The following is a 26,189-nucleotide window of genomic DNA, read 5'->3' as shown; positions in this document are numbered from 1 at the left end:
ACAACATTCATTCAGTATACTGCTGTGGCACTCAACACTGCAGGCAAATAGATTACAATTAGTTGGGTGTAATGGCCCATAAGCCCCACTCTAAAGGCTGCTGGGAAACCTGCAGGATTTATACGGATGGTATGATCTGAACAACAATGTGTGCACAATAGTGCTGCACACTTTAAAATTTAAATGCTCACACACTAAGTTGAGGGTCTGCAAGACACTATTGATTTCTGAGTATTTATTTATGTAATTCATTAGATTGTGGCCTTGAATGTCACTTTCCTCCAGCTGTTGCAAACTCACTGACCGAGTTAAATCACCTGCATGATGACAAACTAACAAACTAAAATATGCAGTTAATAGTAATTCATTGTACAATCAGTTGCTAGGGGTGGATTCAAAAGTACAACAGAGCAAAAATATACAGTAAAAGTATTTTAAAATACTCAAGGTAGGTATTTCACACAATTTTGCACTAAATTGGATGAATGACAAATAAAAACATTATATAATATTTATATACTTTAGAATCTTATACATAGTATAAGAATCTACAGTAATATTTGCCTATACTTATATAATATATATAATGATATATTATCAGTTTCCATGCAGAAATTTTCAAGAACATTTTTAATGAATCAGACTTTTGAAGCGATTAATAGAAAATTGATAGCTTTACTTATTCATCTTACCAAAAATAATTTGTGCTACTAAAATTAATTTAGATTCACTATTAAAATTAAGCAATAATCAACTAGAGGTGTTTTGATTAGGTATAAAAACAGCAATACAAGCAATATGATAATAGACACCAATGTTCAGTAAATTGATTTATTAATTACAATTATTGTAATAAACAACCCTATGTGACCCATTTCATCTCTAGTCACTGCTATGGTAATGTCAAAAATCCATATACAGTATGTCTGCTGCCTTAACAAGAGTTCCCTTTCAGTCGGTCACTCTCTACATCACGCCGGTGACCGACTAATTGGGATATCGCTTCGATAGACCAATCTACTTTGAGTGTAAACTAAACAAGCCAATGCACATTGGCATGCAATTATTGCATCCAGCTGCCACTGATCAGTGTGAGTATAATAAGGCAGCAGGTGCAATGCATACCAGCTTTTTGCTTCGGAGTCTTTGTAAAGACAACGGATCGTCCTTATAAGGATGCCGTTTCACCCGTGCGTTTCTGGGTGAAGTCGTTACCTTGCAATGGGTGATGGTCACGATCGCTGTCTCACATGTCTGGGCATCGAGCATGCTGAGGTGGTCTTTGTGGATGAGTCATGTTCCTACTGCGGGAAGATGACCATCTCGGAGCTGCGAACCAGGCTCTGCTACCTTCAGGGGGGCGAAGTCCCATTGTCGCTGTCGCGATCTGGTGGCCGACAGACGAGAACCACTTCCAGTAGTAGTGCGGGTGGTTTGAGGATTACAGTGATGGCAAACCCCGCAGGGAACCAACTTTCTGGGGACCATCACTCCTCTTGCACCTCCAATCCAGTGGAGCAATCCACAAAACGCGCTGGGCCCTCTTCAAAGAGTGTACCAGTAGTATCCAGTGAGCCTCCCCCGACCAGATGTCGATCTCAGCATCGGAGGGAAAGCTGTCAGATGAAGATTCGGTGCGCTGCCGCCCCCCGGGATGGTGGCAAAGCCTGAATCGGATCCGGAGATGACAGCTATGCTTTCCCGGGTCGCCGAGAGGGTAGGGCTCAAGTTGAAATCTCCACCATATCCCGAGCCCTAGAGGCAGGATGATTGGTTTCTCAAGGTGGCTCGCGCTGGTTCTCAGCGCCCCACCCCGGTGCCTTTCTTCCCGGAAGTGCATGACGAGCTCACCAGGTCATGGATGGCACCTTTTGCTGCCAGAAACTGGGTGGTGGGCTCCTCCTATGGCTTGCGGGGAAGCTGCTTCCACCTTACACGTTATGGCATTACTGCAGGTGCACCAGGCCAAGGCACTGAAGGACCTGCACGAGGGTGGTCATGATACAGATGTTCTGAAAGAACTCCGAACCGCCACTGACCTTGCACTCCAAGCGACGAAGGTCACCACACGTTCTCTGGGTCGTGCGATGTCCATGCTTGTGGTCCAGGAGCACCATCTCTGGCTGAGTCTGGTTGAAATGAGGGACGGCGACAAAGACCGGTTCCTTAATACCCCTGTGTCCCAGACCGGCCTCTTTGGCCCAGCAGTTCTCGGCTGCACGGGAGCAGACTGAGGCGTTTCAACCTTCTGCCCAGCGGGCAGCTGGTGCCTCCACCCATCTGCCAGCCGCAGCGCACCAGCCTGCTCGTCGCCGATGGCGGCCCCCTGCGTCCACCCCCGCGCCACATCCGCAGCAGCCTCTAGCAAGTGGCGCCGTAGAGCTGGACGTAGACAGGCCGCCTTACCCATCCTGGCCCCCGTCAAACCTGCTGGTGAGCGGAAGAGCAAGAGGCCCTGGGACGGGGGACCCAGAGAGAGGCAGCTGCTTTCTGGGGGATGGTGAAAGCACCTCTCCCTCCCCTGGAGGAGGGCCGGGTGGAGAATCGGGAAATCTCGACGAGAGAGTGGTTTTCTCAATCTCTGGGTCACAGGAGGGCACGGAGAGTTGCAGACGGTCAAGCACCGGACCTCACTCATCCTCCTCCTTCACCAGATGGCAGCAGCAGGCGGTTCAAGAGCGTCAACGAAGGCCCTATTAACGCACCCTCTGCCAACCTGTGGAACCAGGTGAGCCTTGCACTCCACACTCACACCCCTCTCCGGTCCGCTCACAAGCCACCCGAGTTGGGTCACTGTGTTCCTAAGCGCTTGGTCAGAGCTACCCAGCCTGTATCGCTTGCTTCTGCAGACCATCAGCCTTGGCTATGTGATTCAGTTCGCCCGGCATCCCCCCAAGTTCAGCGGTATCCACTTCACTACAGTGAAAGCATCCGATGTCCCTGTTATGCGGGTAGAGATCGCAGTCCTACTGGCGAAGGACACAATATAGTCGGTCCCTTTAGCCGATATGATGACAGGGTTTTACAGCCCTTACTTCATTGTACCCAAGAAAGGCAGTGGGTTACGACCGATCTTGGATCTGCGAGTTTTGAACCGGGCCAGTCATCGACTACTGTTCAAGATGTTGACGCAGAAAAGCATCTTCGGGTGCGTCCGTCCACAAGATTGGTTTGCAGCGATCGACCTGAAGGATGTGTACTTTATCCTGAAGGAGCCCCGTGTCTTCACAAAAGTCATGGAGGTGGCTCTTGTTCCCCTCAGAGAGCAGGGTGTTCGCATTCTCAACTATCTAGATGATTGGCTGATACTAGCACAATCTCGGGATCAGTTTTGCGAGCACAGGGACCTGATGTTCCGGCACCTCAGCCTGTTGGGCCTTTGGGTCAACTGGGAAAAGAGAAAACTCTCGCCGATGCAGAGGATCTCTTTTCTCGGTATGGATTGAATTAGTTCGAACAGACAGCACGCCTCACAGAGGAACGTGCGCGGTCGGTGCTAGCCTGCTTGAATACGTTCAAGGGCAGGACAGCGGTCCCACTGAAACTTTTTCAGAGCTCCTGGGGCATATGGTGGCTGCAGCGCTCAGCCTGTTACATATGAGACTGCTCCAGCACTGGCTTTATGGCCAAGTCCCGAGGTGGGCGTGGAAGCACGGCACTCACTGGGTCCAAGATACACCAGCCTGTTGCCAAACCCTCACCCCGTGGTCAGATCTTGCATTTCTCCGGGCAGGGGTGCCCCTAAAGCAGATATCCAGGCATACTGTGGTTTACACGGATGCCTCCAACACCAGTTGGGGGGGCCACGTACAACGGGCATGCAGTCTCAGGGGTTTGGACAGGCACGCAGCTGCAGTGGAACATCAATTGCCTAAAGTTGTTAGCAGTGCGCCTTGCCTTGAACCATCTCAAATGCTGTGAATGAGGCAAGCACGTGCATCACTGCCAGTTGTTCGGCACATAGCTGGTCGCAGGGCCTACGCAAATATGCGTTTCCCACAGTGAGCCTTCTCGCACAAACGCTGTGCAAAGTCCGGGAGGACGAGGAGCAAGTCTTGCTAGTGGCGCCGTATTGGCCCACTCGGACCTGGTTCCCCGAACTAGTGCTCCTCGTGACAGCCCCTCCTTAGCCGATACCTCTGAAGAAGGATCTACTGACTCAGATACGGGGCACCGTTTGGCACCCGCATCCAGATCTTTGGAAACTCCATGTCTGGTCCCTGGACAGGAGGTTCTAGGTGACCTACCCCAGGAGGTAGTGTACACCAACACTTCAAAGGTCAATAGGTGAACCTGCAAGCCCCTGGAGGAGGCAGACCCAGCCCTGACTTTGCTCTGTCCCGTCCGGGCATTGAGATGCTACGTAGACCGGACACAAAGCTTCAGGACCTCAGACCAGCTATTTTTCTGTTACAGAGGCCGGCAGAAGGGGAATGGCGTCTCCAAGCAGAGGATGGCCACCTGGATTGTGGATGCCATAACCCTGGCTTATCAGGCACAGGGTGTGCCCTGCCCATTCAGGTTGCGAGCTCACTCAACTAGAAGTGTTGCATCCTCCTGGGCGCTGGCTCGTGGTGCCTCGCTGACAGATATTTGTAGAGCTGCGGGCTGGGCGGCCCCTAACACGTGATGGGTAGTGGCACCAAGAGGCCCCGGTTAGTGTCGGCTTGCTAAAACTGCTCCAGAGTGTCCGTACTGTAGACACTGTTGAGATCCTCCATCACCCTAGGAAACTGGATGCAGCGGAACATCTGGCGCCAGGCCTTCATGATAAATCTGTGAGAACTGTGGAAGGCTGCGTTCCATATTGAGACCTAAGTGGTACTCGTAAGCGTATAATCCACGGTATAGCCTTAGAGCCTGTGTTTCCCCAGCAGACTTCTGCCTTCCCAAGAGGGTTTGAATCACCTCAAATTACTCCATATACACCTAAACGGATGCTATTTGTGTATTTGCTTCTGAAAACTCCTTCAGGAAGGATGAGGGCTTCCACAGCGTCCCTGTTCCAAGCGGAACGGCTACGTTTTCCCAGTGTTATCCAATCTCACCCAGTGAGGTAGTGCTTTGACAATGGTGAGTGGAACTACTTGTTCCGAGCCCTGGCCTACATCCTATATATATAGGATGATTAGATATTTCCATTGACGAGCAGTTGTACCTAATAAAGTGTATATTTCAAAATGTTACATCGATACCACTTATATATATATATATATATATATATATATATATATATATATATATATATATATATATATATATATATATATATATATTTGCATATGTGTTTTTCTTCAGTGTCACATTTGATACATTAGGCTTTTATGGCTCATATAGTAAGATGTAGGATAATATGGGGTTTATGCCTTAGGGGGGAAAACATACCTCAATTGTATTCAGGGACCCAAACTTATGCAATTTGATGCATAAAATGCATATAAATATCAGCTGTCACTTATATCTCCCAGTAATATACAGTATATTGTGAGGGGCAATACATATAACGCAATGCAATGAAGTGATGACTGAGAGATACCGGTAAACTTTTCTCAAAAGTCTGACTTATCAAATTAGTCACATTTTAACAAATAATAAATAAAATAAATAATAATAATAATAATAATAATAATAATAATAATAATAATAATAATAATAATAATGAAAGGCATGTAGTAGATTATGTACAGGTTTATCAGCAAATATTTGATCATGTTGATAATTTAGAGGCCTTAGAAAATATGTGTATAATATATAATACTATTGGCTTCAAAGGTTTAACAGTACAGCTAATCAAAGGACCCGGGGAGTGTATTTGTTAGTGTTAGCGAGAATTATGAGACATAATTGTGGACAAAAAAAGAGTGGAACAGAGAATAATACCTCTCACTGGGAGAAAGATTTCTGTCGCACAGCACGAACAAAGCACACATTGTCAACACATCTGCATTCCAACGCAGTGTCTTGGTGAAGACCATATGGTCAAAAAAAGACTGTGCTTCAGGCACAGTTTTGACACCAAAAAAATAGATGATGGCAAATGCATTGTGTAGCCTTCCAGAGCCACTCGTAGTTATCACCTAAAAGAGGCTTCAGGCAAGTACAACATGAATGATGACTGTCGTAGTTCATGATCAAGATCAGGTTAAAAGAGAAATAAAGCATAGAAATAGGTCTCCTTATAGACAGGTCGACCAGAATAGTAACAAAACTGATCATTCATAAGCATAGGGTCTTGAGGTGAAAGCTCTGTGTCAGAAAATATACAGTACATGCTCACATTTCCTGTTAAAATAACACAAATAGCTGTAGGTTTCAAAGGCAAAATAGAATTAAATCCTCTTAAGTCTGGGGTGCTTTTTTGGGGTGTCTTCCCGAAGGTAATCTAAAACGCTCATTGATGAGTTTGCAGTGTGTGTAAATCTAGTTTCCCTGAGCCTTACAATCAGTCTAGAGAGGACTAACAAACAAAATTAAACACTGCAAGACAGTGTTTTACCACACTGGAGAGAGCAGCTCCTTAAAGTGTTTAAATGCACCACTACACTCATACGTCAGTCCAACCTAATCTGATTCATGATTCATGCGCAATCTAGTCTCAGTCCCAGATGGCACACACACAGACCAGTCTGTTCAATGACTGTCTCATACATATTGCACACAAAACTGGAGAGTGCTAGCAGGAAATTGACAGTTCCAATAGGATTGGTTGGCTATACACAGGTTGCAGGAGTCTGTGTGCATCACTCTGCCTGGAAACAAAATTGTGCTGATATAATTAGGGCTGCACGATATATCGAAATTATCGAAATATCGCAAATGTGCATACCGCAATACGTATAAATGGGTGATTTAATAGCCTACTTCAAAAATGTATAGGATCTGGCACATGCAAGACAATCAACAAGTGCTATGCTTTCATAGCGAGCTAATCTGATAAGATGAGCCAAGCCGGAGGCAAACGCAGTGATGACTAGTGATGGTGAAATTAAGCTTTGTGAAGCTTCAGTTGAAGTGCTTGTAAAGTGGGCATACATACAAACTGAACATGCACAAAACTACACATGTAAATATTTATTCGCATTATGATTTATTCTTATCAAAATAGTGTATGACACTTGCAACCTGCGCAATGGGTTTTGCATTATTTGGATCAGAATACGAAGAAGTCACGTGGTCAATCAAATGAATCAAGCTCTGGGCTGTGTCCGAAAGCCTAGGCAGCTGACTTGCTGCCTCACTCCCTTTTCAGGCAATGACTCTGCAGACAGCGTTTTTGCACATAGGCACCTCGTGAAACTTATTTCGGACAGGCTTCTGAGGCAGCGTAATGGTTTAATGATCTACAACAAAACAGAATGAATTTTGGTGTTAACTAAGCAAATATTTAATTACTATAATAGTGATTTCTCACTAGAAATAAAATCAAAAAAATATTTTTTTTTAGCTCAACCGTCACGGAATGGAACGCACAGGATTGTGGGATATCAAAGGCAGTGAAGGATACATCTATGCTGCCTTCAAAATTCGATCAGAAGAAGGTACCTTGAGAAGACAGGAAGTAATGCAGAATTTGGATTCGGACGTGCCTTGATGCCTTCCTGCCTTGGAATGCTGCCTCCGAAGGCAGCATTTTAGAGCTTATGGACGGATGCAGCCCTTGTATCGCTTCACTGTGAGAGGTTTGATTTTTTTAGTTTTTTTTATACAAGCTTCAAAGCCTTGTTGCCGAACGTCACATCACTATATATGACAGTATTTTGGTTTAAAAAGAGATGACCACATACAGACTGAAGTTACATGTAAAACATGTAAATCTTCATTAGGAAATCACGAAGGAGTTAATTGTAGCTCCGCAGCTTTGCTTTTCTGCTGAAATCTTACTGTCTGTTGTTTAAACTGCTAAAATATGTGACCATGGACCACAAAACCAGTCACAAGGGACAATTTTTTTCAAAGTGAGATTTATTCATTGTCTGAAAGCTGAATAAATAAGTTTTCCATCGATGTATGGTTTGTTAGGATAGGACAATATTTGATACAACTATTTGAAAATCTGGAATCTGAGAGTGCACAAAAATCTAAATATTGAGAAAATCGCTGTTAAAATTGTCCAAATGAAGTTCTTAGCAATGAATATTATTAATAAAAAAAGTTTTGGTATATTTACGGTAGTAAATTTACTAAATATCCTCATGGAACATGATATTTACTTAATATCCTAATTAATGATTTTTGGCATAAAAGAAAAATCAATAATTTTGACCCATACAATGTATTGTTGGCTATTGCTAAAAAATATCTGTGCGACTTATGACTGGTTTTGTGGTCAAGGGTCATATTTAACTTAATTCTATGGAAGCCCGTTTCCGCCACTGAATTAAAATAAATAAATAAATAAAAGGTTATTGCAACTTTCATCTCACAATCCAGCTCTTCATTTGTTTCTTCATTCATATTTCCATCACAAATTTGGGATTTTATATGCAAATGATGATAAATCACTGTATTTTAGCAATAGACACGCTGAGTCTTAAAGCACAGCCATTTTTTTTTTTTTTTAAGGGAATGAGTTGTAGCCTAAATAACCCAATTACTTGGTACAAAGTGCTAATACAATGTTTTCATGGCAAACTTATGTATCTTTGTTTACCTCTTAATAAAATATTTGGACCTATATATTGTTTGTTTTTAAAGGTTCCTATTTTATAGTAAAAAAATAAAAAATAAAAAAGTGCCCATGTGCCATCAGGTATTATAAATCCAATTATTTATGTATCCACCACCCCCTCAATCGTTGTATGTATGGGATGAAATTAGTTTCAATTATTAACACTCATTGTAGCCATATAGGCCTAGCTGCATAACTATCAGATATAAAAATCACTTGGAACTGCAATTCTGTACAATATGGGTATGTGAGGGTTTGCAGATTTTATGAAGGTGAGTAAAAAAGACCTTCACTGTGATATATATATATATATATATATATATATATATATATATATATATAATATATATATATATATATTATATATATATATATATATATTATATGATTATTATTATTATTATATTATTATTATTATTATTATTATATATTTTTTTTTTATTAAGTAATGACAATATACTAAAAATCTAAAAGGGGAATTCAGTATAGTATATAGTTCTATTTTACAGTGATTCCTGGTTCTTTTTAAAGTAGCCACAAAAGCAGTAATTTAATTTGTGCATAAACAGTCTACATATAAAAGTATAAATAAAAATAAACACGAGAAGTGATATGAACATCTATTGCTTATTAATATTTATTGCACACATTAATAATATAATAATATAATATATTATTATACAAAATAGCTAAATATCAAACAGTGGATTGTTTTTATCTGCATATCGCCCAGCTCTAAAACTGCTCAATGTAAGGTATTATATATGACTTTCTGTAGCCTATATCTGCTTTGAAACAATGTGTATTGTGAAAAGTGCTGTACTTCATTTAACTTGATATAGGTATAGGATTATATCATGGTCACAAATTAAGAATTCATTCCGCAGACCTAATACGCGAGTACAGCTCTGCTCTGGATAATATTACTGCATATCAAATATCGCATTTATTAGCATGCTATCACACAATGCACTTTTCTTCAATATCCCACACTCCTACGATAGACTAAATCTGGCTATGCACGTCTGTGTGCCATTCTGTTGGCAAAAATGCAGATCGCTAGACCAGAGCTAGGCAAATGCACCTGGGCATTAAAATCACTGATACTTATAAACACAGAATAAGCAATGACATTTAACACACAAGAATCATTGTAGACTTGCATGGTTAAAAAAAACAATGTTTCTTACCTTCATAGATTGCTTTAAATCCTTGGGCACTGACTGCAAAGTCTGTAGTAAACCACAGTGCCAAAATCGACCCCGTACTTACGATGGGTGATGGCAACATGAAGCCAGACAACCTGGAATGAAATTTATAAATGAAATGTAAGTGTTTGTCAATACAGTATTAGAACTTGATGCACCATATACATTCTTTCACATTAAATAGATAAGTAAATAATAATAATAATAATAATAATAATAATAATAATAATAATAATAATAATAATAAAGAAGAAAAAATAAACAGGTAAATGTTTAATTCATTCCTGCACTTTTCTAAAGTATCACTGTTCTTTATCACATTTTTAATGAGGAGGATCAAATCGTCTTGGTCACCCTCAGGGAGTATGAGCACACTTCACTACCCTATGACTCCACAGTACTGCCTCACCTTTGACACCATCCTAGTGAATTAGATGACAATAACAAGCTGAAGATAAAACAAGGGTCCTCCATAACAAATACCATTCTCTGTAGCTCTCGATTGAAGGATAAGACAAGTTCTTTGATGAAAGCCAAGAGAAATAAACTGGTCTCACTCCTCAGAGTTCTCAGCTAAGTAGCAGCAGTTATCTGACTCTAACACATCAGCTAAAGTTCATGGAATTCTCTAAAGATGATTCATGTTATCTCAGACCAGATAAAACCAGAACAGAACACAGACTCCCTAATTATTGTTTAAGCAACCAACTAATCTCTAACTAGTTGTCATTTGCAAATATCAAAATGATCATTATTCAATGGAAATTTTTATTGCTCAAAGTATTTTTATTGATCTTCTATAGCTGAAACTCAGTGGTAATTTCAGCTGGTTAATTTAAGTTAACCAGATGTTTCTTGTAAAATTAAAAATAGACACGTATCGGCACCATGAGTACTAGGTTGCAGGTATGAATGAACGTGAATACATTGCTCACATAATTTGCTCTTGGAATAGTTCATATGGAAAGCTATAACTTTGGGATTATGGGAAAAATCTGACCAACATTTTCAAGAGATCATCAGAATTTTAGTGAACAACATATTGTAGGGCATTCCAGGGCACAGTTTTATGGCGGGGCCCCTTACTGACTGCCACAGTAAAGAGACACTGTTTAGAGGGCAAGAAGAAGACCCCAGTACCAGGACTCGAAAGAAGAGGACTTTTGTCCACATGTAGTTTCTTAGGAACTGACTACCTTTCACCCATCTTGAAACTAATTCCTAAGGTTTAGGCTGGGTCTGCTATTAAAAAAAATAAATAAATAAAAATAATTAAGACTTGTGGATGTAGCAGCTTTGGTTGAAACAATGAGAGGCCTCAAAGTTATATCCAAATCTATTCAGATCTATGTAGTTCATATGGAAATTTACGGACACTACAACATATCAACTTAACACTTATTCAGAAAAATAAGTACTAATAATAGTAACAGAATGGAGCATCAGTGAATGTTTGAACCTTTTTTAATAGTTGTGTTTGAGTCTCTCAATTTTCCTCAGTGTGAAAAGATGTATCTCAAAATCATAGGGTCACTGCTGGAAAGGGTTCACAAATGCAAAAAATACTGGAAAACTGAAGATTCTGCAGGACCTGGAGGATTTTTCTGAAGAACAGTGCTCGGTTTAACTGTTCAGAACAAACAAGGGACTCATGAACAACCATCACAAAACAAAAAAAAGTTGTGGATCATTCAGGTAACCACACACGGTATTAAGAACCAAGGGTTTACAAACTTTTGAATGGGGTTATTTATTTATTTATTTATTTGTCTTGTGGACTAAAAGTAAACATCCTTTATGTAAAATATCTTACTCAGGACAGTACTAAACAAACAAAAAAAAAAAATAACATGCATTTTGTATGATCTCTCTTATTTTGTTAAAATCACTCACATTTTCACAGATTCTGCAAGGGGTTCACAAAGTTTCAAGCGGCACTGTGTGTGTGTGTGTGTGTGTGTGTGTGTGTGTGTGTGTGTGTGTGCTATATGTATACATGTGGAAGCTGTAATTTATTTTTTTTTTTTTTTTTTTTTTTTTTTTTTTCTCAGAATCATGGTGGGAGAATAAACAATTTTTCACTCCTGAACACTGAGAAAAGTAAAACAAAACAGCTTTGGTTAAAAGGAATATAAACATTTTCACCCACTGAATGTGTGAAAGCTCTAAGGGTGAATTAACAAAGGAACTGAAATAGCAAAGTAAGGTGTTTGTATGTGATGACAGTATTATTGAACAGTAGATATTGAACAGTGACTTGTATTCTTATATTCCAGCCACATTAATCCAATGCTGGCTTGCTGGCATGTACAGCAGCTAGATAATGGCTGTTTGGCCGAAGTGCTTACCTGCTATTTCTCTGCCAATGTAATATGATTATCCAAGCATGACTTTACAAGAATTGTTTTCTGTGAGGGTTCACAGGTCAAGTCAAGCTTATGAACTGATATTATCTCCATCCTCCACAATGAGTTGTCCACTGGGCATATAGAACATTTTCATCATTGTATTTCTTCTTCAAACACTGGACTGTGGAAGGGTGTCATGTTTTATCTGAAGAGGGCCGTGTGGCTGAGGAGCTAGAGATTTTTTTATTAAAGCCCATATCAAAAGCGATCACAGTCGTTTAATTACAGTCTGTGCAGACAGGTTCTGGAAGAACCAGCCCATAATGCATCAGCTCAGAATGAAAAAGTGAATTGGCTTCATTTCAAATATTACTTAACGAAGGCCTGTGTTGATCCTCAACATCAGTAACAAGGAATACCCTCTTATTAGTGACCGCCTTTCCCGCCTGCTTGCTCTAGATTACCTTTTTTTTTTTTTTTTAATGATGGCCATTAGGCATCTAGACTTCAATAAGCCCCTTTATCCTTTTTTTTCTTTTTTAATTGAAGCTGACAAAGACCTTGTGTATGTGTGTGTGGGGGAGAGAATGGGAGGCGAATGGTGATCATTATAAGACCACTGAATAGTTTCCTCGCTCTGCTACTCTAAGCATTACTACTCCTTTAAAACTCTTAAAATTCCTGTCTGATTTCAGCTAGGTGCCTGTTAAAATTGATCAAACCCTAACACTCCAAAGTAAGGGGTATATGGTTCAGTAGCAACAATTAGGTTAAACCCAACTATAAACCAACTGCCATGGACCTGTTTTGTCAAATCAAGTTGTCTTCCAATTTTTTGACATTTTTACCAGTTAAATTAGCTGGTGAGGAGCATATCTATGCTGGTCTACCAGCTGGACTAGCAACAATCCAGCACTAAAAAATATAACCCAGCTCTGACAAGCTAGAATTTCAAGTTGGTCTAAAGTGATTTAGAGACTCTGACGTCATACACACTTGAGAATGAAAACCTGCTCCTGAATTACTTCATGAACTTCTGCAATCTCCTAGGCAAGTTTGACCTTAACTTTAGTAGTGTTGTATTGTACAGAAGAAAAAGTTGTACAGTCATGAACCCACCTTGAAACGACCCACTGTGTTTTGCTCTGCTCTTTTGAAATAAGAGATGCATAATTGCTCTAGTGAACATCATTTGAAAGATTATGTGCCCTGACCTTCACAGACTGCTATTATCAATGTAGAGAATGAGGGGGAAAGATATCACTGTGATATAATAATACCATTGGGGATTCTGAAGGGCAAAGCTATGCTTTTGAACAGACATTCAATCAGAAAAACAATGTAGCTGGCGAGGTCACCAAAACTTGACTGCTCGCAATAAACAAATGAGGATTTGGGTTAAAAGACAAAAAAAGCGATGCTTCAGATGCCTGAGATGAGTTATAAACTAAAATATTTAGTCTCTGTGCTCTTTTGAAACTCTCAGTGTGATTCTCATAGTCAGTTTCATAAGGCCATGTTTTACTTTTAAAATCTAATATTTCTCTCAGCAGCACCAAATATCCTTCTACTGTACGTGACATAAAATCAGTTTGCCACACATCTCTTAAAAAGAACTAAAAAAAAGATGCAATTTAAAGCAGTGTGTTGACACAGTATATCATTCAAGAGCATTAGATTTTTTGAGGTCACAGATTTCCGTTTTATCTTTTGAACAGAAATCATTTTATCTTTTGAAAAGAAAAGAAATTTGATATAAAAGGCCATGATGTATTGGTGTTATTTTACAGTAGACAATGGCAAAATATATATAAAATATTTGTTATTACACACACTACAGTTGAAAAATATACAAACACAATGTAAATGTCATAATATGCAAGCTAAAATACTGTCAGCATATACAGTAGGTGGACATCCAAAACGTTACTTCTACCGCCGCTCGTACCGCCGCCGCGGCGTCTGCAAAGTGCATTTGCAGCTCTTTTGACCGCTGAGTGGCGCTTTAATCACAAGTTTTCTAACAAGCGCATCAAAGCACATTTTCGCAAATAGACGTCAGTTTTGCCTCGCTGATGTGTTACATTTGACGGCTGCAGTCAGGGAAAATGAAAGAAAAACACTATAGTTAAAATATTTAATATTCACAGATGAAAGTTTGATAATTATGAAGTTATGTGCATTTCTTAGAACGAATTTAAGCAGTATAAATGTCAAGCCTGTGCCTGAGCCTGTGCTTATATTTTCTCTAAGCTACACAGTATTACACCATATTTTAGATTTTGACACATTTTAATAGGTGTGCAGTATTATTTATATAATATGAATTATGTGTTATATTATTCAAAATAAATTGTGGTTTACTTTGCATCAGAGCATTAAAAGTGGTAGCCTATTTTAGTGAGCTTGACTACATGGATTTATATGCAAAATGTCAATATTCTCATATATTAGGCCTATATTTTAATTTATATTTTAAAATTCCTTTAATAAAACAACATGCATTTTTTGTTATTCGTTACCTGTCCTTTATTTTGACAGACAACTTCTTGGGAAAATATATTTGTCTGTAAGAAATTGTTGCGTGTTTTATAAATTATTTTCTTTGTTTTAGTAAAACGTGAGGCACTGTATAATTTCGTTCCCATTATTTAGGCCTAAATTAAAAACAAGAAACAAATAAATTAAACCTGCACGATTTAGCTAAATCACTGAAATTCTAAAGAATGGACGGATTTCATAAAACGTCCTCACGATTAAACTCAAGTTCTCTCATTATAATCACCAAAGTGTAAATGATGTAAAAAAGAGCTTCATTAATAGACAACTTCAGTGATTTTAAAGGGAGCCACCGTTACTTGCTTACATAGAATTTAAGTTAAAAAAAAATAAAAAATTACAGCCGCATTTAAATGCAGGTGTGTAAAATGTCTGCGTGCAAGATTTGCGCGGTGCCAGTGATGCTGAGTGCATGCGCAGCATTTATTCTTATTTGTTTTATCTTCATTACAAATCTTGTTTGGTTTTATTTTGGATAATTGCATGTAAAAAATAATTTACGTTGTAATGCATATGCAAAATGTGAATTATTATTCATATTTAAGTGTTTGTGTGAAAATTATTAATGCACATGCAGGACAGGGAGGTGCCCTCTAGATCACGTGATTTTTTTTCCTGATAATGAATTAACTTAAAATTGTGGTGTCTCACATACATGAGAAATATATCTACAGAAAGCTTGAAATGTCTTTTAAACGAATCAATTCAGAACGAAAGCATTATGTAATCTGTGAAGGTTGTATTTCTCTTTGAAGGCGCGTCCATGTGGAGAGAGTCAGCACTGTGAATTTCATCTTGCAGCCGACAAGAAAACATTTGTTTATTAATAAACAATTAAAATGTCTCATTTTTTACAATTATTGGGCTACTTCTGCCTGTGCTTTGGGGCAAACTTAATACATGTGCTTGAGCGCAAAATATATTAAGGCTCATTATGGATTATAGATGTAAATGTAATATAATCCTGCGATTAGTTGAATAATGACAAATGAACGACTAGTTACTAGAAAAATCTTACGTGGGAGGCAGACCTATTAAATAGCCTCTAGACATCTCTGTTAAAGTTTTTAAAGCATTTTATACGCGTTTGCATAAATTCTTCTTTCAGAACGGTCTGTAAAGGAGAGAAGCCTTAACACTGTTTTTTCCTCTGAAACACAAAAACGAAAATTGAAATAAAATTGACATATATATATATATATATATATATTTTTTTTTTTTTTTATTTTTTTTTGAGATGCCAACCCTTCTCTGCAGATATTGTTGCTTCTGGTTTGTGCATTGTAAATAGGCTACAAAAAAAAAAAAAAAAAAAAAAAAAAAAAACCTATATTAATAATAATAATGTCTCCAAAAACTCCAAAATGTTTTTTGTCATGTCTGTAACGCATGTGTATTCTCATTTCTATCTGCAAATGGAACCTGAAGGATTTTTTTTAAACCAAGCATGAACCGAAATGAAAACATTTAGCTTTTTATCCGTATATATAGGCCTTATATTTAATGACTTTATTAACAGTTTAATAACAATAGCAAGCATAAGATCCTTTGTGTAAAGGTCTTTCTTTTAATTTTTGATGAGTAGACTGTAGCCTAAAAGCCCGTTCACACCAAGGACGATAACTATAAAGATAACTTTTTTAGAGTTCTTTCTAGCGAACGATATCTTCTGTTTATTCTAAGCGCACGCTCGTCTGGCGCTTTAAATTCTCGAGCGCGTTACTACAGGATCGATTCTGATTGGCTGTCAATTTTTTTATCGTTCATCAGCTGGAAAAAATTCGTTTTTTGAAAGTGATTCCAACGATATCGTTTTTTCTTTGTCTTTATCGTTTATAGTTGTGGTGTGGACGCTGCTGTTCTTTAATACAGAAAACGATTTTTAGAACTATATCTTTATCGTTATCTTTATAGTTATCGTCCTTGGTGTGAACGGGCCTTTAGACTAACCTACATTTTGAAATTAACTCACTGTACATTTTTTAATGTTTTTTTTAAAGATGGTACAATGTTATATCATAATGTTATTGTTGTTTTACCTTCTCATTTTATCTCATTTTACAATTTCATTCAGTTTGCAATCCGTCCCTTTGCGCCACCTGGCGGTAGTTTCGCGAATGAATTTAACACGCGACTGACTTGCAGTTAACGCCGCGGCCCTGCGGCGGCGGCGGTACGCGCGGCGGTATTACCCATTTTGGTTGTCTACCATCTGTATATGCTGACAGTATTTTACTGGAAGCCTCAGTTATTTACTTGTTTGTTTGGTTATTTTTCATTATTATAAACATTAAGGATATTTTCTTAATAGTAAACATGCACATACACACAACTAAGTTTGACAGTGTTTTAGGTTGTGCGTTATGACATTTACATTGTGCTTGTATATTTTTTCAACTCGCAGTACAACCATAAATTTTATTAAGCAACATAATGCTACTGTATATACAATAATCAGCTTTGTACCTTGAAATGTATCGATAACCACCATGATAATACAGGTGAAACATACGATGAGTTAATCATAAGTGCCCTGTCCATAAAAAAAGCCAATACAAAAAAGCCAATACTTACATGTACTGTAGATGGTGCAAAAGTTTAAACGTATCAGGGTAACAGACAACACTAAAATAATGCAATCAATTTTAACTAAATATCAGAAAATGTAACACAAAACATCCTAATGTAAATTACTGATGACAAACATAAAAACAACAAAACTATTTAAATAAAATATATTCATATTTGATGTGTCACACCGTTGTTTTTGTTCCTTGCCACTGTTGCCTATGGCTTGCTTAGTTGGGGACACTTAATATGACTGTACAGAAACTACTGGATGAGAACTGAAGTGAGCTGGATGATGACATCACTGTTTTCTCCAGCGCTGATTTACAGCTGAATTGAACTACTTTCATAATTTATCATCTTTACACAGTTATTGAGTGGAACTGAATCAACGCTGAACTGACCTTTGAACAGCAGAACAATGACATTATTGTTTTTTATTTTTTTTTGTATTGTTTTGTTTTGTTTTTGTGCTGCTTTACAGAAGAATTGAATGATTATTTCCTGTTTTCCTCTTTTCTAGCATTTTAAATAAAGTTGCTCCTTTACGCTTAAGGAAGGTTAAGGAAAACAGTCTGACACCGTGGTATAATGAGCACACTCGCACCCTAAAGAAAGCAGCCCGGAAAATGGTGCGCAGCTGGAGGAAAACAAAACTAGAGGTATTTCGTATTGCTTGGAGGGAAAGTAACCTATCTTACAGAAAAGCATTAAAAACTGCTAAATCTGATTACTTTCATCTCTTTTAGAAGAAAAACAAACATAACCCCAGGAATTTATTCAATACAGTGGCTACAATTAACGAAAAATAAAGCATCAACAAGTGTTGACATTTCCCAACATCACAGCAGTAATGACTTTATGAACGACTTTACTTCTAAAGTCGATACTATTAGAGATAAAATTGTAACCATTCAGCCATCAGCTACAGTATCACATCAGACAGTGCACTATAGATCCCCTGAGGAACAGTTCCACTCATTCTCTACTATAGGAGAGGAAGAATTGTATAAACTTGTTAAATCATCTAAACCAACAACATGTATGTTAGAACCCTTTTCCATCTAAGCAACCTATCTTACAGAAAAGCATTAAAATAGATCCTCTTCTGACTATTATTAATTCCTCATTGTTATTAGGATATGTCCCCAAAACCTTCAAACTGGCTGTTATTAAGCCTCTCATCAAAAAACCACAACTTGACCCCAAAGAACTAGTAAATTATAGACCGATCTCGAATATCCCTTTTCTGTCCAAGATACTAGAAAAGGTAGTATCCTCACAATTATATTCCTTCTTAGAGAAAAATGGCATCTGTGAGGATTTCCAGTCAGGATTTAGACCGTATCATAGTACTGAGGCTGCTCTCCTTAGAGTTACAAATGACCTGCTTTTATCATCTGATCGTGGTTGTATCTCTCTGTTAGTGCTATCGGATCTTAGTGCTGCGTTCGACACTATTGACCACACTATTCTTTTGCATAGACAAGAACACTTTGTTGGCATTAATGGAAGTGCATTAGCATGGTTTAAATCGTACTTATATGACCGCCATCAATTCGTAGCAGTGAATGAAGAGGTATCATATCGTTCACAAGTGCAGTATGGAGTACCTCAAGGCTCAGTACTAGGGCCGTTACTCTTCAAGCTTTACAATGTTACCTTTGGGAGATATCATCAGGAAACAAGGTGTTAGCTTTCACTGTTATGCTGATGATACTCAGCTCTATATTTCTTTGCGGCCCGGCGAAACATACCAATTTGAAAAACTAACGGAATGCATAGTCGATATAAAAAAACTGGATGACTCATAATTTCTTACTGCTAAATTCTGAAAAAACAGAGGTGTTAATTATAGGACCTAAAAGCTATGCATGTAATGCCCTAGAACGCTGTCTAAGCCTTGATGGCTGCTCTGTCAATTCTTCGTCATCAGTTAGGAACTTAGGTGTGCTATTTGATAGCAACCTTTCCTTAGAAAGCCACGTTTCTAGCATTTGTAAAACTGCTTTTTCCATCTCAAAAATATATCTAAATTATGGCCTGTGGTCTCAATGTCAAATGCAGAAATGTTAATCCATGCGTTTATGACCTCAAGGTTAGACTATTGTAATGCTCTATTGGGTGGTTGTTCTGCATGCTTAGTAAACAAACTCCAGTTAGTCCAAAATGCAGCAGCTAGAGTTCTTACTAGATCCAGAAAGTATGACCATATTAGCCCGGTCCTGTCAACACTGCACTGGCTCCCTATCAAACATCGCATAGATTTCGCAGCTCCATTCTTCACCTTATAAAGCCCTGAATGGTTTAGCACCTCAGTATTTGAACAAGCTCTTGTTACATTATAGTCCTCCACGTCCGCTGCATTCTCAAAACTCTGGCAATTGGATAATACCTAGAATATCAAAATCAACTGCGGGTGGCAGATCCTTCTCCTATTTAGCGCCCAAACTCTGGAATAACCTACCTAACATTGTTCGGGAGGCAGACACACTCTTGCAGTTTAAATCTAGATTAAAGACACATCTCTTTAACCTGGCTTACACATAACATACTAATACACTTCTAATATCCAAATCAGTTAAAGGATTTTTAGGCTGCATAAATTAGGTGAACCGGAACCGGGTACACTTCCCATAACAACTAGAGCCCCAGAGACAGATCTCCTGTAAAGACCTTGTCTCAGACGACCACCAGGACAAGACCATAGGAAACAGATGATTCTTCTGCACAATCTGACTTTGCTGCAGCCTGGAATTGAACTGCTGGTTTCGTCTGGTCAGAGGAGAACTGGCCCCACGACTGAGCCTGGTTTCTCCCAAGGTATTTTCTCCATTCTGTCACCGATGGAGCTTTGCTTGCTTGTCGAAACTTAATTTACAGCGATATCGTTGACTTGATTGCAAATGATTGCAAAGATACTACTTAAACTGAACTGAGCTGCATGATGACATCACTGAATTCAATAATGAACTGTCTTTAACTGTCATTTTGCATTATTGACACACTGTTTTCCTAATTAATGTTGTTCAGTTGCTTTGACGCAATCTTTTTTGTTTAAAGCACTATATATTTAATTGTTGATTGACTTTTTTTAAAGCTGCTTTGAAACTATCTGTATTGCATAATTAAAGGTGCAAAGGCCTATACAAATAAATATGAGAAATATATATATATATAATAATTTATATATATATATATATATATATATATATATATATATATATATATATAGGCCTATACAAATAAATATGAGAAATATATATATATATAATTTCATGTTGCTTTTAACAGCCACAATTAATTCATTGAAACTGTATGTTGAAGACAGCAGGTTTTAGTTGTGTAAAACAAATTCCAATTGTCACTTTTTTTTCTTTGTGCTATTTATTTTTCTTTTTTTTTCTTTTTTTTTCACTACCTCCATATTACATTTGTCCTAACCTCTAGGGTACCTTCAACTCATGTAATTTTAGAACTAATGGTCTTTTTTTCCAGGAGGAAGACTCATTCTCTGAACTGAACTTTCCCAAAAATAGTCTATACAGAGTGAATCATGAATTGGCCACCAGGTAAAACATTTGTCATCCTGTATAAGGGTGAGCACACCAATGGTGACCACCATTGGTGTAGTCACAATATATTGGTATATCCATCACATGGCTCTGAAAGCCCCAGCTCTCCTTGACTTCCAGTACAAGTGCATCAATCAATGCAGAATCAACTCCTTGGTCTGCTATGGAATAGAATTCCTGACAGAGCTCCATTCTACAAGCCCTCAACATTTTTTCCACCGTTTTCTTCTCCTGATTCTTCTGACAAGCTTAGAAATACTTAAGGATACTCAAATTGTGTAGCCTGAGAGACACTTTTGGAAAAGTGTTTTGGTGATAGCCCCAAGGTTTGTAAGTTCAGAGGGTGTGTAACCTCATTTGTAACTGTTGGTTTTCTTTTGAATTATTCTTCCCAAACAGGAGTCTATAACAGCCCTATCAACCATACCATAGGAAAATTATGAAATATAGTACACTGTCTGCAGTCCTGAATAGTAATCTGACCATATCTGGGGTCTCTAGGACCAACTTCATAGCATGATCACCATTAAAAATAAATACAAAACATTTAGTTATAACTTTATCATAGAAATTAAATCCTGTTCACCTGAATATTCTCCTCATGCTGATAACGTGTTAAAATCATTTAATGCACAGCTAGCTGTGAATTATCCCTTACACACACATTATGTGTTAAATAATAGACTTACATTAACCATATTTGAGTTACTGTGTGGGAATCTGTGGGAAACACCTACAAAATTAATTTACAGTCGATATGCATATTACAAAAGAGAGCAATCAGAATCATCAATAACATTGGATATTTGGAAAAGACAAATTCTTTATTTTTAAAGTCACCTATTTTGAAGGTAATTGATTTGGTTAAATTTAAGATGGCACAAGTCATGTTCAAAGCAAAAAACTATTTACTTCTGGTAAATTTACAAAAAAAAAATGTTTATGGAAAGGCAGGGTGGGCATAATTTGAGAGAAGTTTTCAACTTTAAAAAGCTTAAGTTAAGAACATCCTTAAAATGTATGTGCATTTGTGGAGTGAGGTTGTGGAATGGTTTGGAGCAGGTGTTAAAGCATTGTACAAATAATAAACAGTTTAAAAAGTTGTATAAAATACTTTATTAACAGGATATGTGGATGAAAAGAGGTGATTGTGAATATGGGTTATAATGCTGATTGCATTGGGAAGTGTGATTATAGAGTTACTGATTGCTTGGGGTAAAATGGTTGGTTTAAATTATTGCATATTTATTTTCTTATAAGGAATATATAATATATAATGATATAGATGTAACAGATTTAAGATATACTGGAACAATATAGTATTGTATAAGGTGTGGAAAAATTTGCAAGCTTTTGCTTCATCCTGGGGTGCGTTTCCCAAAACCATAGTTGGTTGGCATTGGGAAATTGCATTTGGGGTGAGTTTGTTGATAACTTAGTTAGCAACTATGGTTTTGGGAAACGCACCCCTGCTCCATTTTGGACTTGTAATTGTCTATTTTGGTCCTTGAGACTTTAACGTACATTGTATATCTTTGCTGGTAGATGCAACATTCAAAATTTGAATATCCCATAAATATGAATATGCCATAAAAATTTAAAAGAAATGGTTTAAGAAAATGTTGCATACGTTGCTTACACTGCAAGCAACTCAGATTGGCTTGGCAAAGCTACAACACTGACATTATAATGAACAAAGCTGTTGACACTGCAATTAATCGACACATCGATTCACCCATGCTGATTTATGATACAGTACCGAGCAACTTTTGCAACCATCGCCATTTATTGTTTGTTATTATTGTTGTTTCCATCTTAGTCAAAATCTCCTAAACTCTTCTAGACACTTCTTGATGTGAGATGTAACCAGGATGTTAGACACATGACCTTTAACAAGAGCTTCAGAACAGGACATTGGATGGAAAGTTCTTTATATAGGTCTTCATGGAGAAAAGCTTATTTTATGACTGGCCAGTGACGACAGCTTCCTGCTAAATTACTGTTCATAGCAACACCTTACAGCACTTCCCAAGGGTTGTGATGCAAGCATTGCACTGCACAAACAACTGTAAATAATAATAATAATAATAATAATAATAATAATTTACTGTGTGGTTTGTTAGGAAGGATCAATCACAGTAAAGGAGTCCAAAAGATTTCGTTGTTCGATTATGCATACCACATTCAGAAGGAGCTAGAGACACGTGTGACCACATCACATGTGCAGTGTGAATGCTAGTGAAGGATCATCAAACATTTTTTATTCCTTTTCACACAGTTTATGATTATTAGGTAGTACTTGTGCTTAAAAAAAAAACTCTCAAAAAAACCTTTACCAAACGGATTTATTTGTAAACTAATGCATTGTAATGTTTTGCATTATATAACAAACTTCATAAATATAAGTTTTTTTGTTTTGTTTTTGATGCAATACAATTTTTCAGTGGCTCAAAAGGTACACCATAGTACTTTCAATGCAGAGACTGGGGCTGTGGACAGGTGAGATCAGAAGACACTGTACTTCAGGCTTTACACGGCATTTCGTTCGGTTACACACTCTCTATATTAGACCTTTTTCTGATTAGTTTTTTCTGTTCAGATCTATTGTCATGTCACTAAATATTTCATAGTACAAAACTTACTTCTAAAATACCATCCAAAGTCGTCTATTTAACATTTTTATATGACAGATGAGCTACAGTACAATGTTGACAACTCAAAAGAAACACAGCCATGAATACTAACAGTTTTATCTTAAAGATGGTTTTATGAAAACAACTATTCTCACCTTTAGCTGGATTTTTGTGTATTAGCATGAAGTCACGGTAACACTTTAGTATGGAGCAATTCTCGCTATTAACTAGTTGCTTATTACAGTAGCATGCCTATTATTAACATATTGGCTGGTTATTAGTACTTATAAAGCATTTATTCTACATGAGCATATTCTACATCCCTATTCCTACCCAATACATAACTTAATAACTACCTTACTAACTATTAATAAGCAGCAAATTATGAGTTTGAGGCAAAAGTCGTGGTTAATGGTTTGTTAATTGCGAGAATTGGACCTTAAAATAAAGTGTGACCGAAGTCACTTATTTTGGTAAAGCTGCATAACTTTTTCAATAACAATACTTTTCCCAGTGTCATATTTCACATTTAATCCCAGTGTGGCATTTTAGGTCTCTTTTATATCAGAAAATGTAATAAAATGTTTCTGTTAACATGTAAAATATAAAACACCTAGATGATCCTCCAGCAGTTTGGAGGTATGTAAATTCCACCACAGAAATGGAAAAGGACTTTATATATTGCTTCAGTAAATACATAGTAAAGAAGAAATTAAATAAATAAAAACAGTACGTGTTTACTCAGGCTGCCTCTATTTTGTTATATTTAGTTTGAAGATATAAAACTATCTATGATGTATGAAAAACACACACACAAAAACCATTTTAATGGCACTGTATAATTTTAAGTTTTATTTAATGTAAATTTACGTTAACTACTTTAAATTACTGGCCTTTAGCTTGGCAAACTACATTTTTTAAAGTAGCTCCCCAAACACTACTTTTATACATCATTTTACATAATTATCATGTGTACTTGCTACTGAGGACCTTATATATCTCTTATTATCTTTAAAAGATCTAAAATCAACTTTGGTAAATCAAGTCAACCTAAATACATTATAAGTATTTTGTTTCCAGGTGAACTGATAAAAACTGGTCACCTCAACTCCTGGTCTTTTGTTGCCGTTGGCCAAACTAACTGGATCTTTTCATTTTCACCATTGCTTTCCAGTTTCGTGAGCAATATGTATCAGACAGTCAGTGGACAGACAGTGGGTGGTCTGTGGAAGTGCCATCTGAGTATCAGACTTTGGAAAATTTCAAAGGTACAGCTGACTATTTTGCTACTACCAAAAAAATTCCTCTCCCAGGATTCTCTTAAAGTCTATCAAGACTATCTAATGAAGAATCAATAGGAGCATGCCATTCATCTTTACATGTTACTATAATATCTGAATTACCCAAATTATTTGATTAAAAATAATACACAAAAATCCACAAAAATACTACAAATAAGAGGAAGTGGGGATTTCATAAGGAATGTCTTGGGTTTGTGTGGTATCATTGCTATTCTGCATGCATAAGAGGATGTTGGTACAAACTTTTAGGCCAAAAAACCTACCTTGGCTTTTACCCAGGATCTCACTGTGGCAACAAAGGCACAGCGCCTTGCAATTAATTAATGCATGTTACCAAAAAAAAAAAAAAAACATCCAGAGCTATGGTTTTAATGATTTGCATGCACGTGGTTAATGACACCAGTCACAGGTAACAACAAGTCAGAACTTCTCTTCAGACTGGGCTACAGTTTTATGGGAAATAAGCACTTTGTGCTTCTGTGTGTGTTTATGCTATTTATGACCAACATATTTCACCTACACTTTAAGTGAACATTACATCAACAATAAGCCCAATTAGATCAATAAGTCAGAAATGACAGGGGACATTTGCTTTTGCATATCTCATTTATTAACTGACTCACCCCGACCTTCTGAGTTTTTACAACATGAAAATCAATCACAATTTTACAAAGCAGGATATTTGTCTTTATTTTTTTGTCTTTAGCTAGCTTCAAGAACAGCAAATTTAATATGATTAAACCTGAAATTATTATTTTGGAAAAAATACATGTAATATTAAATACCTTTTCTATTAATGTAATGGTTTATAGACAATTTAGCATTACGTGATTATTATTATTTATTTATTTATTTTATTTTTTTTGTCGTTTAAATTACATAATGAAATTTGATGAGCTTGGTGTCAATTCATTTTCCCCAAATAGTTTTTTTTTTTCCAAAATGTTGAATGTGTGCAAAGGATTGTGGGTGTTGGAGTACACTACTTGATGAGTCCTTCAAAAATAATCAAAACCAAGGACATAAAACAAAGTCTGTCTGTCTTCGAAAGATCCTTCAAATTGAGATCCTGAATCCTTCAGTGACACTTGATGATTTGGGAGTCTATATACACAGCCTTTCTAGAATGCAGGCTTCTGATTGAGAAGCACCCATTAAATGGTTTTCAGTTTTCCAACAGTCAATCATTGTTTGCAGAAACCATTAAATTAAATTAGACAAATAGAGACATTTCTCTGTGCCTTCTCTTATAAAACAGCATTTATTTTGCTGTAACTTTCAAATATAACTCACTCCAAAATGGATGTTTATTGGCAAACATGTTGAAGT

At 37.4% G+C, this 26,189-nt stretch overlaps 1 protein-coding gene across 1 annotated transcript in view; it reads right to left on the bottom strand.

Annotated features, from left to right (window-relative positions):
- Positions 1–26,189, bottom strand: part of LOC109062300 (CUB and sushi domain-containing protein 1-like) — a 602,118-nt gene that overhangs the window by 262,607 nt on the left and 313,322 nt on the right. Inside the window, 1 exon segment of the mRNA XM_042768416.1 lies at positions 9,859–9,971. Within this exon segment, the coding sequence (XP_042624350.1) occupies positions 9,859–9,971 (113 nt within the window).

The sequence above is a fragment of the Cyprinus carpio genome, chromosome A13 (assembly GCF_018340385.1).
Source record: "Cyprinus carpio isolate SPL01 chromosome A13, ASM1834038v1, whole genome shotgun sequence".
Taxonomy (NCBI): Eukaryota; Metazoa; Chordata; class Actinopteri; order Cypriniformes; family Cyprinidae; genus Cyprinus; species Cyprinus carpio.
The sequence above is the reverse complement of the archived record's forward strand: the minus strand, read 5'-3'. Positions and strand labels throughout refer to the sequence as shown.